Source organism: Nothoprocta perdicaria, unplaced genomic scaffold (genome assembly GCF_003342845.1).
Source record: "Nothoprocta perdicaria isolate Ctin4 unplaced genomic scaffold, notPer1 scaffold_34, whole genome shotgun sequence".
Classification (NCBI taxonomy): domain Eukaryota; kingdom Metazoa; phylum Chordata; class Aves; order Tinamiformes; family Tinamidae; genus Nothoprocta; species Nothoprocta perdicaria.
This window is the reverse complement of record NW_020455577.1, coordinates 903,844-919,439: the sequence shown is the minus strand read 5'-3', so window position 1 is coordinate 919,439 and position 15,596 is coordinate 903,844. Positions and strand designations below refer to the sequence as shown.

Here is a 15,596-nt window from a genome sequence, read left to right as displayed (position 1 = left end):
ACCCCTCCCTGCTTGTGGATGTATGTATTTATACGTATATATATATACAGATATATATATAGACAGAGATATAGATAGTGGAGCTGTGTGCTGGGGGCTCCCTGGGCACATCAGGACCCCAGCCCAGGAAGATGATGTAAGAAGTGACGAGTTGTGCACGGCAGCGGGGGCGTCCCCAATAAAGGCTGCTGTGGGTTACAACGTTCGCTGTGCACTGGTCCCTGCGGCCGTCCCCTGTCGCAGGCACAGGGGATCCCGCCTCCCCTCCGCGGGCAGCGCAGGGCATCACCCCCCTGCCCCAGATCCCGCTCCAAGACCAGGCGAGCAGCACTGAGAACAATAAATACTGTAATAAATAGTCATGTGGCATTGCCCCAAGAGCGGCTGGCGCAGCCGGGGTGAGGGGCTGGAGTAGCTGTCCTGCTCCATGGGCCCTGGGCCCTCTCTAGCCCCAAGGGGCACGGGTGTCCCTCAAGCTGTGATGAGGCAAGCCCGGGGGCACCCCAAAGCGAGGACAGGGCCCCCTCGGGCCCGTGCTGACAGCAGGGCAAGCGTGGCTGCATCCAGCAGCACCCTCCCTCCCTGCTCCAAGCTGAACCACGGGGCTGGTGCCGCTGGCAGCCACGCGGACAGAGGTGAGAGTTCTCCACAAAGCTGGGAGCACCGCGAAGGGGATGTCTGAAAGCCAAGGTTGAGGGACTCGGGGGATGCATGGCAGAACCCCTAGGGCCCAAGGCAGCCTTGGAGGGACGGCAACAGAGCAGCACAGCAACAGCAGGGCAGTGCCAAGGCAGCCCCAGGGCCCCTGCAGGCTCAGGAAGAGGGGTAGGGGGAAGCCCTTTCTGTGTGGGGAGCTGGGGTGGTGATTTTGGTGAGCAGCAAAGTGGCCCCTGGGGACTTCCAGAAGCCAGAAGAGCTGTAGATGGGTGGAAACCAAGGGTTAAATCAAACCACGCCAGTAGGATGGGACAGTGTCACAGGCCCGGCTCATCGCTGGGGCTTGTGTCCCTGCCACGTGCGAGGCTGGAGCCTGCAGCCAGTTCTCACGCAGTCCTGTGGCCCAGCACGTGCCCAGCAAGCGGTGTGTCGTGTCCCGCGCGGCGCCAGCTCAGATGGGCTTGTAGAGCAGCGTGGTGACGTACTTCTTCTTGTAGCGGTGCGTGGCGCTGAGCACCATGACGCCGTCCTGCGGGCGCAGCATCAGCGGGGCAGGCAGGGCCGCCCACGGGCCGGGGCGCCGCGCGGCCCCGACGCAGCGACCGGGGACACCCGGGGGCAGCCCCAGCCAGTGCCAGCGTCCCAACGTGAGACCCATGGAGAGCCATGAGCCGGGCTGCAAAGGGCCGGCTCTGCTCAGCTTTCCCACACGGAGAAGAAGCAGCCCCAGGGAAGCGAGGGGTCTCGGGACACCACAGCCCTCACCCCTGCGGGTGCCCTGTTGCACCAAGCGGCCCTCACGTGAGTCTTGCTAGCCCTGCACCTCCGTCCCCACAGGCCTCCTCTTGGGAACCACTGCACCTGCCCCCCCCGGGTTCTTACCTTGATAGAGAGTGCATAGAGGTGGTTGAGCATGACGTGGTTGGGTTCAGGCAGCAGAGCTGGGTCGCACTAGAAGGAGAACTGGTGTCACAGAGGAACAGCACGGCCCTCATCCCCCAAGTCCATCCCCAGCCATTATAGGCTGCAAGAAGGCAGAAGGGGATTTTGTTGTTGCAGGTTATGTGAGCTGCTCATTTCTCTAACTGCTCTAAACATGAACAGAGTCCAGCTAAACACGAGGCAGAGCAACAGGCTAATGGGAAAAATAACACTTTTCCCAGGACATAGCCCAGGGCAGGTACCTGCCAAGGGCAGGCCAGGCTCCTTGCAGCCAGGCCTCCCCTTCCAGCCCTAGCCAGCCCTCCACGAGGTGCAGGAGCGCACAGCATGCAGGTAGCGCCTGGTACCCACCGAGATGTTGGTGTCTTTGTTGAGGATGACCTGGAGGAGATGAGGTGGCAGGATGGGTGGGGATTTGAAGCGCTCCTCGGCCCGGTAGACGTACATCTCTTGGCCGTAAGGCCCAGGCGGCGAGCTCGACAGGTCTGAAGAGAACAGAGGGGATGTGAGATGCCCAAGCTGGGCTACACACATGCTCCCTGGATGCAAGAGCAGCTCCCAAGGCACTGGGAAGGACCTAGCTGGGTCTTTCCATGACTAATGGAAGTCCCATGAGTCCAGGTTATAGTTCCCTCTGGCAGGCTGTGATTAACATGCAGTGGGGAAGCAGCGCAGGCTTTTCACACTCTTTGTGGCTGCAAGCTGATGCCTGCTGTGCCGTAGGGTCTCAGAGCCCACGGCGCTGGCAACGGTGCAGGAGGGCAGCACGGGGAGAGCAGGGGTCTGGCTCACAGCACAGCCCCACGCGAGCCCACTCAGAAAGCTGCCTGCACATCAGGCTGCAATAGCAGAGCTCCCACAGCCCCTGCAGGCCAGAAGGCAGCTTGTTTTATTCCAAAGGGGTCTTCAAGTCTTAGTTTGCCCTTGGCCACATATCCTCTAGCAACAGTTGAGCCTTTTAGCTGCCGAGTAAGCAGCCAGGCAAACGCTGTCTCTTTCTAAGCATGGCCACATCTCCCGAGCACCTCTGAGCTGGTGTTTCGGCACAGCCAGCACCTGAAGGGCTCCTCCTCGCTGCAGCTGCTGGCTGCTTTCCAGGGAAGTACCTGCTGCTCAGGCTGGGCAAGGACATGGAGCTCAGCCTGCACCTGAGATGGGGCTCGTGCCAGGGACAGCAGACCCTGCTCAGAGCGCCCTGGACTGAAACACAGCTGAGGTGCCTGCCAGCGCTGCTCACTGAGCCGAGTCCGAGCCGTAACCTAACCCGCCGCTGAAACACAAGCGGAGAGGGAGCTTCCCGAGGGGTTAGCACCAGGACAAATTGCCTTGGCACCAAAGCCAAGAATGGGCGCTGAAAATAACCTGGATCTTGCTCTCGTCTAACTTATACCCCAGATCAGATAACTTGCTCACATTTGAGAGACTGAAAGAGGCAACGGGCCCAGCAGGGGAGGCTCTGCTGTTCACTAGGCTGAAACGGCCCCAGCCCCACGCAAGCACTGACCCCATCATGGGCCAGTGCCACCACAGAACCAGTGCCACCAGCACAGCCCCTCTGCAGGGGCAATGCCTCTGCCGGGGGCTGCTTAGGATGAGGGCAGGCCACACCACTGCAAGCTACTGTCCCCTGGGCTCACCCTTTGGCTCAGGGGACCTGGCACTAGCAGGGAAAAGCAAGTGTTAGAGCAAGGGAGATGGAAAACAGCACATGCAAAGCTGCAATGCAACAAAAAACTCACCCCGACCTGAGGGTTCTGAGCTCTCCAGAGAATCCACCTTCAAGGCATCGAACACCTCGAAGTCTGACTTCTTGACGTGAATCAGGTTGTTAATTGTCCCCATTTGGCTGGTGACTACGGGCTGAGGAGAAGAACTGAGGTAAGAGTCTTCCTGTGTTCACACACGGATCCTTCCCAGCCCCTCACAGACCACTTTCTCCTTGCTGTCTCATCACTTCAGAGCACAAGTGGCCAGTGCTGAGCTCTGCTCTATATTAGTGGATCTCTGTTGTTTATCCCGGGAGGATTTTTCCCTATTTCCAGAGTCCTACCCTTATGAAACCTCCTGTTTTCCTCCTACCCTCTGCTCCTCACTGATGGGTAAGGGTCCTCTCTCTTTCCCACACTGCTCCTACATGATTCAGTTTGGAGGAGAACTCGTAAGTGAATGTTGGGCCCTGGGCTGCCTTCCTCCACAGCCAATCCAAATTGGTTTTAAAACCTCCTTGTGTCTCACTGCCTCCTTTTATCTCTTTGACACTCTCCAATATAGCACATGTATGTCCAGAGGTACCAGCCTCTGGAAAGATTCAGGAGATAAGCGCTCCTTTAGATCTGGTGATAGGCCCTGCTCTCCTTGTGCTGCAGTTACACTACCTCAAAGGAAGGCAAGATTCACAAGCATAAAGCTTTGAGAATTACCTCAGAAGGATCATGGACCCACTGGCCATCCACGAAAAATTTGTACTGGTGCTCTCCTTCAGGGAGGTCGAGGATAGCAACAAAGTCATTGTGGCTGGAAGGAGAGAACAGAAATGCAACAGTTTTATCCCAGAGCTGCTCTGGACACTGGGGTGCCAGAACACAGCGCTTTGTCCCACAGTGACCATCCCCTGGTCCCCAGCCTAAGATTCAGCTTGGTCCCCATTGATGATCTAGGGAACAAGAGGCACCAGCTCTCAGGGCACAAGCACAGCTTGGACCTCTGAGTCCAGGCCTGCAGAGCATAGGAGGCAGCTCAACCTGCAAACCTGCCCTGCATACCCAGGGAAAGGGGGTGTGACAGACCCTCCATGGAAGACACAGGGGACAGGACAACAAATCTGCACCAAGCTGGCATTGCAGGACAGCAGGAAAGTATAGCAGCTCTGCTGGAGCAATCTGCAACTGGGATAAACCCCATCCCTATGATTTGCTGGGATTATGCCCAGAGTCCTACACAGTGACTCCATGGAAATTTGTATCACACAACATGAAGATCAACATCCTTAGGGCAGGAAGACACGTGCAGGACAACTAAACAACCCCTGCTGGCAACAGTGCAAATAGGTAAGGCGCAAACTAACAGCCAAGGGAAGAAGTCACAAATTCCAAGCAAGAGCTGCATTCCTGGGCTGGGCTCTCCTGCTGGGACTAGACGCTGCCTGACATCCATCTGGGAAAACAAAGTGGTCCATCCTGTCCTGTCCCTCTGTTTCACAACCTCCCCCCATGGCAGCTGCGCCACCCAGAGAAAAGGACACTCGTGCTCGGGCTGCATCCTTGTGCTCTGCCTTGAGTGGTGTGAATGCAGAAAAGAGGGGTAAGAAACAGCAGGGAAGGGCAAAGAGTCCCAGTGATGGAGCAAGGAACAGCTCATGAGATAACATAGCTGTACAGCCAGCAAGGCAGGGATCAGAGGGTGAGCTCAGGGGCTAGCTACCTCTTGATAAGTGGGATCTTGGCACTCCAGTTGTTGAAGGACCCAGAGATGAAGACCTCTTTGCCCCCATCGGCCCAGCGGATGACAGTGGGACGAGCTTGCTGGGATGGTTTCACTGCCTCTTCCAGGTCCGGCTGCCAGGATACGAACTCCTTGTCCCCAGGAACCTGAAGAAAGAAACCCAAAGCCAACTGAGACATAGGAACAACAGGAACCATGTTCACATCTCTCTCTGCAGCACTCGAATTGAGCGTTAAAGACAGAGCAGCTGCCACATGAGCTGACAAAACCCCCTCCACGCGAATTGCCTCAGCCCAGCAGAGCCACCCGCCAGGAGCCCAAGGCAGCAGCCAGCCCATACCTTGGAGTCATGGGAGCTGAAAACAGTGGGGTCGTCGGTGCTGCCCACCATGATCTTGTGCGGGTGCTCCTTGGCGGAGTGGGCAGCGCTGGAGCCGTCCGAGCGGTGCGACTTGGAGCCGTGGCGCTCGCCGGAGAGCCGCTCGCTCGTGGTGTTCCCCATGGCAGCTCGGCACGCCGCGCCGGGCACGGCGGGATGACGGCGTCACTCCTGCGGAGAGGCAGCAAAGCGCCGCTCGCTGCCCAGTGTCCTTCGCCCCGCGAGGCTGACAGCAATCCTAAAAAAAGGCCCAAAGTTCAGCCCCGCTGCCATGCAGGGGAGTTTAGCAAACAAGACAGCCTGACCTAATTATAGCCGTATCTTTGAGAGCCATTGCTTCAGTTAATCTGGTAATTGTTATAGTCTTAAAAAAATACACGAACTGCACTGCGTCCTACACAACTCTCAACAGCCAGCGGGCTAGAGGGGCTGGTGGGAAAAAATAAAGCCAACTTTTGCTGACAAATCAATTGCCTAGCATAAACAGAGCCCCTTTCACAACGGTCTCAACAGGCTCTGCGGACCAAATTTCTGCTTCCAGCAGGAGAAGAGGCAGGGAGCGAGGGCAGCAGCTGCTCAACAGCGCTCAACAACTCTCCACGGGCAGGCGGGCAGAGCCTTGCGCCTGGCAAAGGCAACAGGGAGCGTTTAGGGCGCCCGAGTGGAATTGCCCAAGCTGGAGGGTGGCCAAGGCGCGAGGCCAAGGCCGTGGCGCCTGCCGAGAGCTCAGCTCCTTGTGCTATTCGCCTATCGCTCGCCGCACACGTCAGCGCCGCAGCGGCGGTGTCCGCGAGCCGAAGGAACGGCCGGCCGCCCCGGCGTGGCTCCGTGCGGGGAGCTTGGGCACCGTCCCCGCTTCCGCCAACGGAAGAACCTCGTAGGGTTCCTCCAACGGAAGAACCCCGTAGGGCCCTTCGGCCCGATGAGCGGGGCTGAGGCCAGCGGCTCCCGCTCCCGTCCCCGGTTCACTCCGGAGTGCTCCGATGGGTGCTCCCGGCCGCGCCATGCCGAAGGCCGGCTCCGCAGGCTGCACACGCTCGGCTCCACCGTTCCCAGAGCGGTTTAGCACATCGGGTTAGACCCGGGGCGCCAAGCCAGGCTGCCGGCCAAAGCCAGGCTTCCTAATGCTACCCGCAACGACTAACGGGTTCCTTAAATCCCCAGGGCTAGGAGATGGCCCGGGGGCGGCTCCGCTCCCTGTATCGCCAGCAGCCCACGGTGGCAGGGATGCTCCGACACCTTTCCCTCTGCCCGGAGGAGCCCAACGAGCTCCCGGGAAGGCTGCCCAGCTCCGCAGGGCGCTCCCAAGCTGCTGCCCTGCTCTCCCGGCTGAGAGGCTGGTATCTGCCCGCCGGGAGCGGGACGGGAGGCGCAGGACGGCCCCGGGGACGAGGCGCGGAGCGGTGCCGCCCTGCCCGGGAGCAGCGCGCCCCTCCGCCCGCGCCGCCCGCTCCTCCCGAGCGGCTGCCCCTCTCCAAGCGCCGCACCCCGCGCGGACACGCACGGCTGCGCGGGGACGGGGCGGGCGCCGGGCGCGGGCCCCGCGGCGGAGCAGCCCTCGGGCCGCCCCGTCCATCCTGCCCCGCGGCCCCCGGCCCGGGCTCGCCCCGGCCCCACCTGGCCGCCGCCGCCTCCCCGCTCTCCGCCTCCGTCCAAAATGGCGACACCCCCCGGCCACCACCGCCCGCCCCTGCGAGACGTTCCGGCCCGCCCCCGCCATGGCCGCGCCTCCGCCATGGAGCGCGCACCAGCGGGGCGGCCGCCCCACCTCGGGCCGGGCCCGGCCACCCCACCTCGGGCCGGGCCCGGCGGGGCGCCGCCTCGCTGCCCCCGCCCGCTGGACAGCCTCCATTTCCCTCGAGGGCGGCGCGGCTCGCCGCGGTGGCGGGCGGCAGCCATGTTGGTTAGGGGCGGCCGCCATGTTGGCTCGGGGCGGTGCGCGGGGCGGCCATGTCGCTCGAGGGCAGGCGCTGGCGGCGGCGCCCACGCGGCGCGGCCGGGCACCCCCGCGTGGGGGACACTTGATTGCCCTCCTCCCCAAGCGCCCTGGCAAGGAGTCCATGTCCCCTGCATGTGGCGAGAGTTGCCCAAACCACATCTCCTCCTGAGCAGCTAATGCTCAGGAGGACCTTGATGATGTGGGGCACGGAGGAGAGGGCGCCCCGTGGCCAGCGCGTGTGCAGGAGCCGCTCACTGTGTCCCTGGGCAGTGTTGGTGGCACCAGTGGCAGTCACTGCATCCCACACTGAGATGGGCAGCCGGCCCCAGCGCCCGCTCCCGCCCGCCCTGCTCCATGCATGGCAGCCGGCCTCATTTAATGCTCTTTAATCCAGCCGGGGGGCTGCCGGCGCCCGTGCCCTCCAGTGACAGCGTGGGTTCTGGTGGCGGCTGGGGGTTCGGGGAGGCGGCAGCAGGGTCAGGGTGCTGCCGGGACGGACGGGCTTCCCCGGAGCGTTATCAGGGCTCCCCACGCAGCTGCAGGGGCAGCGCCGGGAGGCACTGAGCAGCCGTGGGGACCTGCGTCCTCGGGGACGGGTTTCCCTGGGTCCCGCACAGAGTCCTGGCTCTTCCTGATGCTTCCGAGGGCTCCGTGTCCCTGCGGCAGCACGGGCGGGAGCCTAGACGTACGCGAGGAGGAGGGCGAAGGCGGCCACGGCGGCGAGCAGCACAGCCAGGAGCGGCACCGAGGAGGCCGCCGCGTCCTCCTCCACGTGCCTGGTGCGCAGCGGCTTGATGATGCGCTGGCGCTGGGTGAGGATGGCGGCGCGGGCGCCGTGCCAGCGCCCCGGGCCCCGCAGGCGGTACTGGTAGGGTGTGCAGGGGCCCAGCAGCACCTCGGCCGCCAGGCGCGGGTCGCGGAGGAAGAGGCCGGCCAGGCTGGGCCTCACGCCCACCTGCTCGGCCAGCTCGTCCATGTAGGGGATGTAGTCCACCTGGATGGTGTGCCGCGGGCTGCGCACGTACCTGCGGGAGGCGGCGCGGCTGGGCCCGGCACCGGCAGGACCGGGCCGGGCCGGCGGGCTCCCCACCACGTCCTTACCGCTTGGCCATGGCCTCCCGCTTGCGCTCGATGTCGGCCTCCATGTCGTGCCGGGGCGGCAGCGCGCAGAGCCCTAAGGGGGAAGGGGCAGCGTGGGGGCGGGCGGGGGGCACGCGGCCGCGGCCCCGCGGCGCTGCCCCGTCCTACCCTTGAAGACGCGCGTGGCCCAGCGGCACTGCAGCTCCGAGATGGGCATGATGGCGCCCAGCGGCTGGATGAGGCCGACGAAGGCCAGAGTGGGCTTCTCCAGGTGCACGGGGAAGACGTATTTGTAGAGGGGGATCTGGTTCTCCACCACCGTCACGCAGTCCTCGAGGAAGGGGAAGGCGAAGCTGTAGCCCGTGGCGAAGACGACGGCGTCGATGTTGTCTTCCGTGGTGCCATCCTCGAAGATGGCAGCGGTGGCCGTGAACTCGCGGATGTTGGGCTTGACCCGCACCCTGCCCGAGATGATGCGGTTGGGCAGGTCGTCGTTGATGGTCGGGTGCTGGTGGAGGAACCTGCAAGGGCACAAGGAGCTGTCAGGGCGATGGAGGGTCTGCACCATGTCCCGCCTCTGTCGGCTGCTCCCCGCTCGGGTGCCCAGTGCCTTGCTGCTCCCCGTGGGTGCTTGGCCCCACTGATGTTCATCGGCTGCCCCTGCCACGGTGGCACCACGGACAGAGGCAGAAGCGGCTCCCTCGACCGCTGGATAGAGCAGAGCTACCAGCCGGGTTTCCCAGGCCAGTACCTTGACTCTGGGCTGGGTATAGGGAGCAGTGAGGTGGCTGGGACACTGTCCCTGCACCCAAATGGATCTGCGGGAAGAGGGAACCAGGGTGGGCTCTTCTCCTGGCCAAGGGAAGTGTGTGTGTGTGGGCACCTGTGCTTTGGCTTCAGACCGTAGTGCGAGTGGTTGAATCTTGCGTTCAGCTGCTTCTCTGACCAGTTGCATATCATGGACATGGACATCAGGCTGGAGATGATTTTGTTCATGCGGGTGGTGAAGACGACGTCCATGGGGAGCCCCTGGTCTCCCACGCGGTTGAGGATCCACGCACCGCGACGGGTGCTGAGGAAGACCTGGGTGAGTGAGCAAACGTTATGTCTTTAATGCTGTGACCATCATGGGGGCTCAGCAAGGGCTGCCCCAATGGAGACGTGGCCTCTCCATCCAATTGCTCCTCCCCAGGGAGGAGTCTCCAGGGCTGCCTGCCGGGGTGCTGGGCAGGGACCCAGGGACCAGAGTGCTCCATCGCAGAGCCCTGGAGAGCCCTTCCCCAAGCTTGTGGGTGTCCTGTGGAGGGTGACAGTCTTACAGACCTGGGGGGCTGCCCGCCTGTGCGGAGCCCACTCAGGTTGTCACCTGCTTGGCCGTTTGGCTGATCTCCACAGCCAGGTCCGACCCCGAATTCCCGATGCCGATGACAATGACCCTCTTGTCCGTGAAAGCCTGGGGGTCCTTGTAGTCGCGGCTGTGGAGGTAGCTCCCCTGGAACTTCTCAATGCCTGCGGGCGGAGAGCGGGGGGGCTGCTTCTCCTCCCGGGGCGGCCCTGGACGGGCCCCGCACGGGGAGAAGCGTGGGGCTTGGCAAGGGGCGCACCGGGGAAGCTGCGCAGCGGCAGGTGCGCGTCCGTGTGGTGGCCGGTGCACACGAGCACGGCGTCGAAGGTGGCCGCCTCCCGCTCGCCGCCGCGCTCCGTCTCCACGAGCCACTGGCCGCTGCGGGCGAAGTCGGGGCGCTTGGCCACGCGGCGCACGCTGGTCTGGGCGCGGGGGTGAGGCGTGAGGCGGCGTGCGGCCCCGCCGGGACCGGGGCGGCGCGCGGCCCCGCGCGGCCCTCACCCTGAGGCGGATGTGCGGGAGCAGCTGGAAGTGCCGGGCGTACATGCGGAAGTACTCCATGATCTTGGAGTGGTGCATGTAGTTGGGGAAGTCGTCGGGGATGGGGAAGTCGCTGAAGCACATCATCTCCTTGGAGGTGTTGATGATGACCGACTTGTAGATGCTGGCGCGGCCCTGCTCGGGCTGCTCCTGCGGGACGGGGGCGGCGCTTGTATGGGGCACGGCAGCGAGGGCTGCGGCGGGGGGACCATCAAAGGGAGGGATTACAGGTCTCGGGATGCTCCCCAGGGAGCCGGGGAAGTCTCTGGGCTGCCTGGTCTCCAGGACCTGGGGCTTTGCAGCGTGGGCTCCTCCTGAGCCTGGCAGCCGGCGCGCGTTACCTCAAAGCGCCACAGGCCTCCGATGTCCCCGCTCCTCTCGAAGCAGACGGGCTCCAGCCCCTCGTCCAGGCAGGCCTTGATGGCGCACAGCCCGCTGCTCCCCGCCCCGATGATCGCCACCCTTTTTGCCATGCTGTCCCTGGCAGTCGGAGAGGAGAGCACCACCGGCCTCACCGTGCGTCTGCCGCGCGTTCTCGCTGGCTGCTGTGGGCCAAAAACACACCTGGGAGCAACTCAGCCCTCTGCACTTGAGACAAGGGCTCTGGGAGCCAGGACTAAGGCTAGGCAAGCCCTGCCAATGGGCAAGGTTTTAGCCCTCAACACCAGAGGGGTCGCACCTGCCGGGAGCTGCCAAAGGTCCGTGAAGCCCTTGCTGTCCAGCCAGCGAGTGCTCAGGCTCCGTGGAGCTGCCCCTGCCAGGCTGTGGGTGAAGCACCCAGGAGCCCCAAGGAGCAGGGCCCCGAGCCCTGCACCCGCCCCACGTGTCCCTCCCCACAGGTCGGTGCCCTGCCAAGTGCCCCTTGCGCCCTGCAGCGCTTTGCCGCAGTGCCAACACCCCGGTGGCCCCGTGGTGCCATAGGCACACGCCGCCCTCCGCCCACCGTTTGCTCTCCCTTCCCCAGAGGAAGGTGCCTCTCGGGTCCCCCCAGTGCCCGCAGGGTCCCCTGTCCCCCTGCCTGTTGTCGCTGACCCCAACCCATCTTGGGGAGGAGGTGAGTGTGCTGAGGCCGCAGCGGAGGCAGCGGCTGCGCTCGCCGGGCGGCCCCGGGCGAGCAGGAAGCCGCCGGGAACGCGTCCCGCACCCATTGCACCCACCGACCTGCAGCCCGGTGTGGACACCGCAGGAGCTGTCCCAGCCACTGTGCTGCACGTCACCCCGCGCCCCGCGCCGGACTTCGGCCTGGCTTTAGGGCTCGGGAGCGAGCGGGGCCTGCCCTGCGCCACTCCTCCCCGCGGGGCGGGAGGCTGCTCCCTGGCGCGCGGCCAGCGCCGCGCGACGCCTCCGCCGCCTTTCGCAAAAGCCCGAGCTGCTGCGTGCTGCCTTGTGCGCTGCTCTGCTGCGCGCGGGGGACAGCGGTGCCGGTTCTGCCCGGCGCGCGGCTCTGCGGGCACGCGAGGGGAAAAGCGGGGCTGCCAAGTCGAGCGCTTCCTTCACCTTCAACCTCCTGGATTATCGGGATCAACACAGGCGTGTTTGTGCTAAGCCCTGCCGCTACCCGGGGGCACACGGTGCTGTCAGCCTCACAGGCGCCCTGCTCTGCATCACCCACGTTCCCCGCTGCCCCCGGGGAGACGAGGGCCAGGCCTGTCAGCCTGGGACATCCCCATAGATCCTGCTGTGTCCCTGACATCCCCATAGCCCCTGCTGTGCTCCCAGACAGATCCTGTCCTGGGGCCAGGAGGTCCCAGCGTGAGGAGGACCATGTGGCTGGAGCTGTGGACGGGGTGTCCCTGGAGAAGGCCATGCTCCTCCTGCCCATGGGGAGACGCTTTCCCACCCCAGACGACCATGGACGTAAGGGCGGCTGCTGTCTTTGCAAGGCAGAGGCTCCATCTGGAGGGAAGCCCTGGCTCCCTCAGGCTGTGGGGCTGTTCATGTGTCCCGGGTGTCGCTGGGGGCCGAGCCGGCCGCACCAGTGAGGCACAACCCTCACCACAGAGATGGGCACAGGGGTCATTGGGGAGGCAGGGCCAGGACTGTCCCCCTGCCTCCTGCTTTGGCCTTTGGCAGCCTCCGCAGGCCCTGCCACAGGGACTGGCTCTGGGACCTTTCTGCTTGAGGACATTTGTGAAGATTCCCTCGGTGCCCCTCAGCCCTCGCTGAAGGCCGCAGCAGTGCCTGCAGCCCGGGACTTTGCCCTCTGCACCATCAACGTGGCCGCTGCCCGTATGTGGGACAGGCTGGGCTCTCTGCTCCCCTCCGGCGCCCGCTGAACAGCCCAAACCAGCACGAGGAGCTGCTGGGCTCTCCGCACGCAAGAGATGCTCGAAGGGAGCAGGCCAAGCCACGGGGTGCTGGGAATTTGCGTAAGCTCCAGACTACAGCACAAACACCTGACAATCACCACAGTCACAGCTGCTGTTTATCAGGACACCTAGGGCACTAATAGCCTTAATGGCCCTGAAGAGCCTCACCTGGGACCTCCACCCGGCTTGGCTCCTGGACTCAGGAGCTTATTTCAGCCCACCCTGGGGCTAGCTGCTCCACCCAAGCTGTATGCTGCTGTGTCCCAACCTGTGTGCCGGCTTCCTGGCCTGACCCAAGCGCTGCTTTGTCATCATGAGGCTGCCTGGCAGGCGCCGAGCCCGCCTCCCTTCCGACCCTGACCTGTGTGTGGCTTTTCTGCCTCTGTTCTGCTTGTCATTGTGAGCTTAGCTGAACATCTGCACTCCTGCGTGGACCTGGCCGCAACCTCCTGCGCGTCCCTGCTCGCCTTGCCGGGGACTCGGTGTCGGGCCCTGGCTGCTCCCGGGCAATGTCGCTCTCCAGTAACGCAAGAGGCCTCTTGCCAGAGCCCCCTTTGCCCTCGGCTGGAGCTCTGCAGGAATCGGGAGATGTGTGATCCTTCCCAGAGAAGCAAACAAGGCTGGGGCTTTATCCGGGATGAAGAGTGAGGAGCAACCTTTCCCTCGGGGATGGACCTGCGCAGTGTGGGCAGCACCCTTGGTGTGGCAAAGCCAGCCCAGGGTCACTGTGTCCTGCGTCCCCGCAGCGGGACAGGCCCCAACACGAAACAGAGAAGCAGCCGCTCTCAGCAGCAGGAGAGGCAACACCCAGATCCGTTTTCTGCTTTATTTAAGGAAGAAAACCGCGCCAGCAGCACGCACGGTCACAGTGAAAGCGCGGTCGATGGCCTTGGAGCGCAGGAGGCCGCAGCTGCTGTTGGTGCAGCCGGGCAGCTCTCCGTGGAGGCACCAGCAAGGCCCGGTGCCGCCGGGCGGGAAGCGGCTCATGCTGCAGGACACGGTTGGTGGTACATGGGACACATGCTAACACACAAACACAGATTGCTTTGTTGGACCACTTTGTTTTTCTTTTTTCTTTGTCCCTTGGGAGACAGAAAAGCCCATGGAGAAGCCAGGAGCGCGAAGGCGCAGTGGCTTTATGAGCAGGTTGTTGCTGGGAGCTGCTTCTCCGGTCGCCTGCTGCCTCTGTGGGGCCTGGAGCAAACCCCTGGACCTCTCTTTCCGCGAGGCCCTGCGAGCCAGATGCCGGCATCCTTCCAGCCCGAGGTGCAGCCTCGCTGAAGCGCTGAACCAAAGAGCAACAGGAAGACACGTGAATTGCTCGGGAAGGCAGAAATTTTACAAAGCCGAGAGGACAGAAGGCAGCGAGAAGCCTGGCCATGGCGTTGCAGAGCAGGCTGTGCGGGGCATGCTCACCGCAGCGCGGCCCGGTGTATTTACAGCGCGTGCGCCAGCGAGCAGCCACCGAATCACTGCAATGCCTGCCAAGCTGCAGCTGCGTCACAGTGTGGGCAGCGAGCTGCCACGGGGGGCTCTGGGCTCTTCCCCGGGGAGCAGGCAGCGCAGCCAAGAGGCTGGGCCCTCTGCCCGGGAGCCCGCGGGCAGGGCAGGACCGCGCCAAGCGTCCCCGTGCAGCACCGCGAATGTCATAGTTTTGGCTGGATAGATACGATCTAGGATGTTGGCTGATGATCCCCGGCACACGCTCTGCACGTGGTGTGTAGAGCAAGACGGGCCCGTCCCTCAGTGGCTCCAGAGCGCGAAGAGCGCGGGCGCGCTGAGCGGCGAGAGCCAGCAGTACTGCACCACGCTGTAGAGCGCGTAGCCCAGCAGCAGCCCGAAGAGCACGTCCGTCACGTTGTGCCGGCCCAGCATGACCCTGGAGAGGCTGACGACGAGAGCCCAGAGCACCACGAGCACGCGCAGCGGCGCAGCCAGCACCAAGTGGTGCAGGACGAAGCGGCACACGAGGGCGGCCCTGGTGGCGTGGCCCGACGGGAAGGAGTACTTGTCCACGGAGATGGTGGCGAACATGTCCATCTTGTTGTGCGCGGGCCGCGGGCGCCTCACGAGCCCTTTCACCACGGCCACCAGCACCAGGTCCAGCAGCAGCGCTAGGAGACGGGAACAGCGGTGAGGAAGGAAGGCTTTGGGCCGCGGGGGAAACGAGGAGTCGGGGCAAGAGGGAAACGCGCGGCTACGGGAGGGACAACAAAGAGGTGCTCTGACACATGCAGCCCTCATGCATGGGGACGGGACCCTCAGCCTCTTTCTCTATGGAATCTCCTCTCCGTGTGGCTTGGGCCTTGGTTTGAAGGCACCAAAGGGGCCAACGCTCCTCTCCTCAACAGGCACCGTCAGCCGCACGGGCTCGGCGTGTCCGGCCTGGGGTCGCACGTCGGTGGTGAGCGATGAGCCCGCGCTGACCGCCCGGCTCTGGTGACCACGGGCTCCCTGTCCCGTCCCGGGGGAACGAGGGGCTCCCCCGGCCCGGCCTCCCTGCAGGATGAGCACCCACAAGGTAACCCGCGTGGAGGGCGCTCGGGCGGCCCGGCCTGCCGCACGAGGCTGCCGTTTGCCCTCCTTGGATAACACTGCAGGGCAAGGGATGTTTCTGTTTAACCGGGATGTTTTTCCTCCTTTCCCGCGGCGCAGGCCACGGGGGCCTCCCGGCGAGCAGCGGCCGGGCCGGGCCCGTTAGCCCCGTGCGGCGGGAGCGGCGCGGGTGGCGGGGTGCTCACCGAAGAGCAGGTTGAGCAGCACCTCGCGGGCGGCGGCGCTGCCGCTGCGCCAGAGCCCGTAGGCGGTGCCGAGCAGCCAGGGCAGCCCGTGGCCGGACACCTCGACGAGCCGGAGCAGCGGCCGCGCGGCGGCGCACGGCGAGCCCTCGGCGGCGCACACGCCGAGGCGGCGCGACGCCCACAGGTCGGCGGCGAGCAGCGCGCTGAGCGCGATGGCGGCGGG

The 15,596-nt window shown here is 64.3% G+C and overlaps 3 protein-coding genes across 5 annotated transcripts; all 3 read right to left on the bottom strand.

Annotated features, from left to right (window-relative positions):
* Positions 1-514: 514 nt before the first annotated feature.
* PRKAB2 (protein kinase AMP-activated non-catalytic subunit beta 2) lies at positions 515-5,983 on the bottom strand. 3 transcript variants are annotated; one of them, XM_026043814.1, is made up of 7 exons: positions 5,381-5,983; positions 5,020-5,186; positions 4,020-4,113; positions 3,339-3,459; positions 1,951-2,084; positions 1,540-1,608; positions 515-1,186 (listed from the first exon to the last, which is right to left on the bottom strand). In XM_026043814.1, the coding sequence occupies exons 1-7, from the start codon at positions 5,540-5,542 to the stop codon at positions 1,109-1,111; spliced, it is 825 nt and encodes a 274-aa protein (XP_025899599.1). In that variant the 5' UTR covers positions 5,543-5,983; the 3' UTR covers positions 515-1,108. The 3 variants fall into 3 exon arrangements, with proteins under 3 accessions (XP_025899599.1, XP_025899600.1, XP_025899601.1); XM_026043815.1 differs by having other exon boundaries at positions 3,345-3,459; XM_026043816.1 differs by lacking the exons at positions 515-1,186; positions 1,540-1,608 and adding an exon at positions 1,623-1,681.
* A 1,841-nt stretch (positions 5,984-7,824) lies between these two features.
* On the bottom strand, positions 7,825-10,834 carry LOC112951167 (dimethylaniline monooxygenase [N-oxide-forming] 5-like). The gene is made up of 8 exons (XM_026043805.1): positions 10,665-10,834; positions 10,285-10,473; positions 10,043-10,205; positions 9,805-9,947; positions 9,322-9,521; positions 8,607-8,959; positions 8,460-8,532; positions 7,825-8,383 (listed from the first exon to the last, which is right to left on the bottom strand). The coding sequence occupies exons 1-8, from the start codon at positions 10,794-10,796 to the stop codon at positions 8,038-8,040; spliced, it is 1,599 nt and encodes a 532-aa protein (XP_025899590.1). The 5' UTR covers positions 10,797-10,834; the 3' UTR covers positions 7,825-8,037.
* Positions 10,835-13,616: 2,782 nt separating this feature from the next.
* On the bottom strand, positions 13,617-15,596 carry PLPP6 (phospholipid phosphatase 6; the record flags this gene model as incomplete). The annotated part of the gene is made up of 2 exons (XM_026043756.1): positions 13,617-14,746; positions 15,374-15,596. Coding segments are annotated over 2 exons (594 nt in total), but the record flags the coding sequence as incomplete, so codon positions are not given.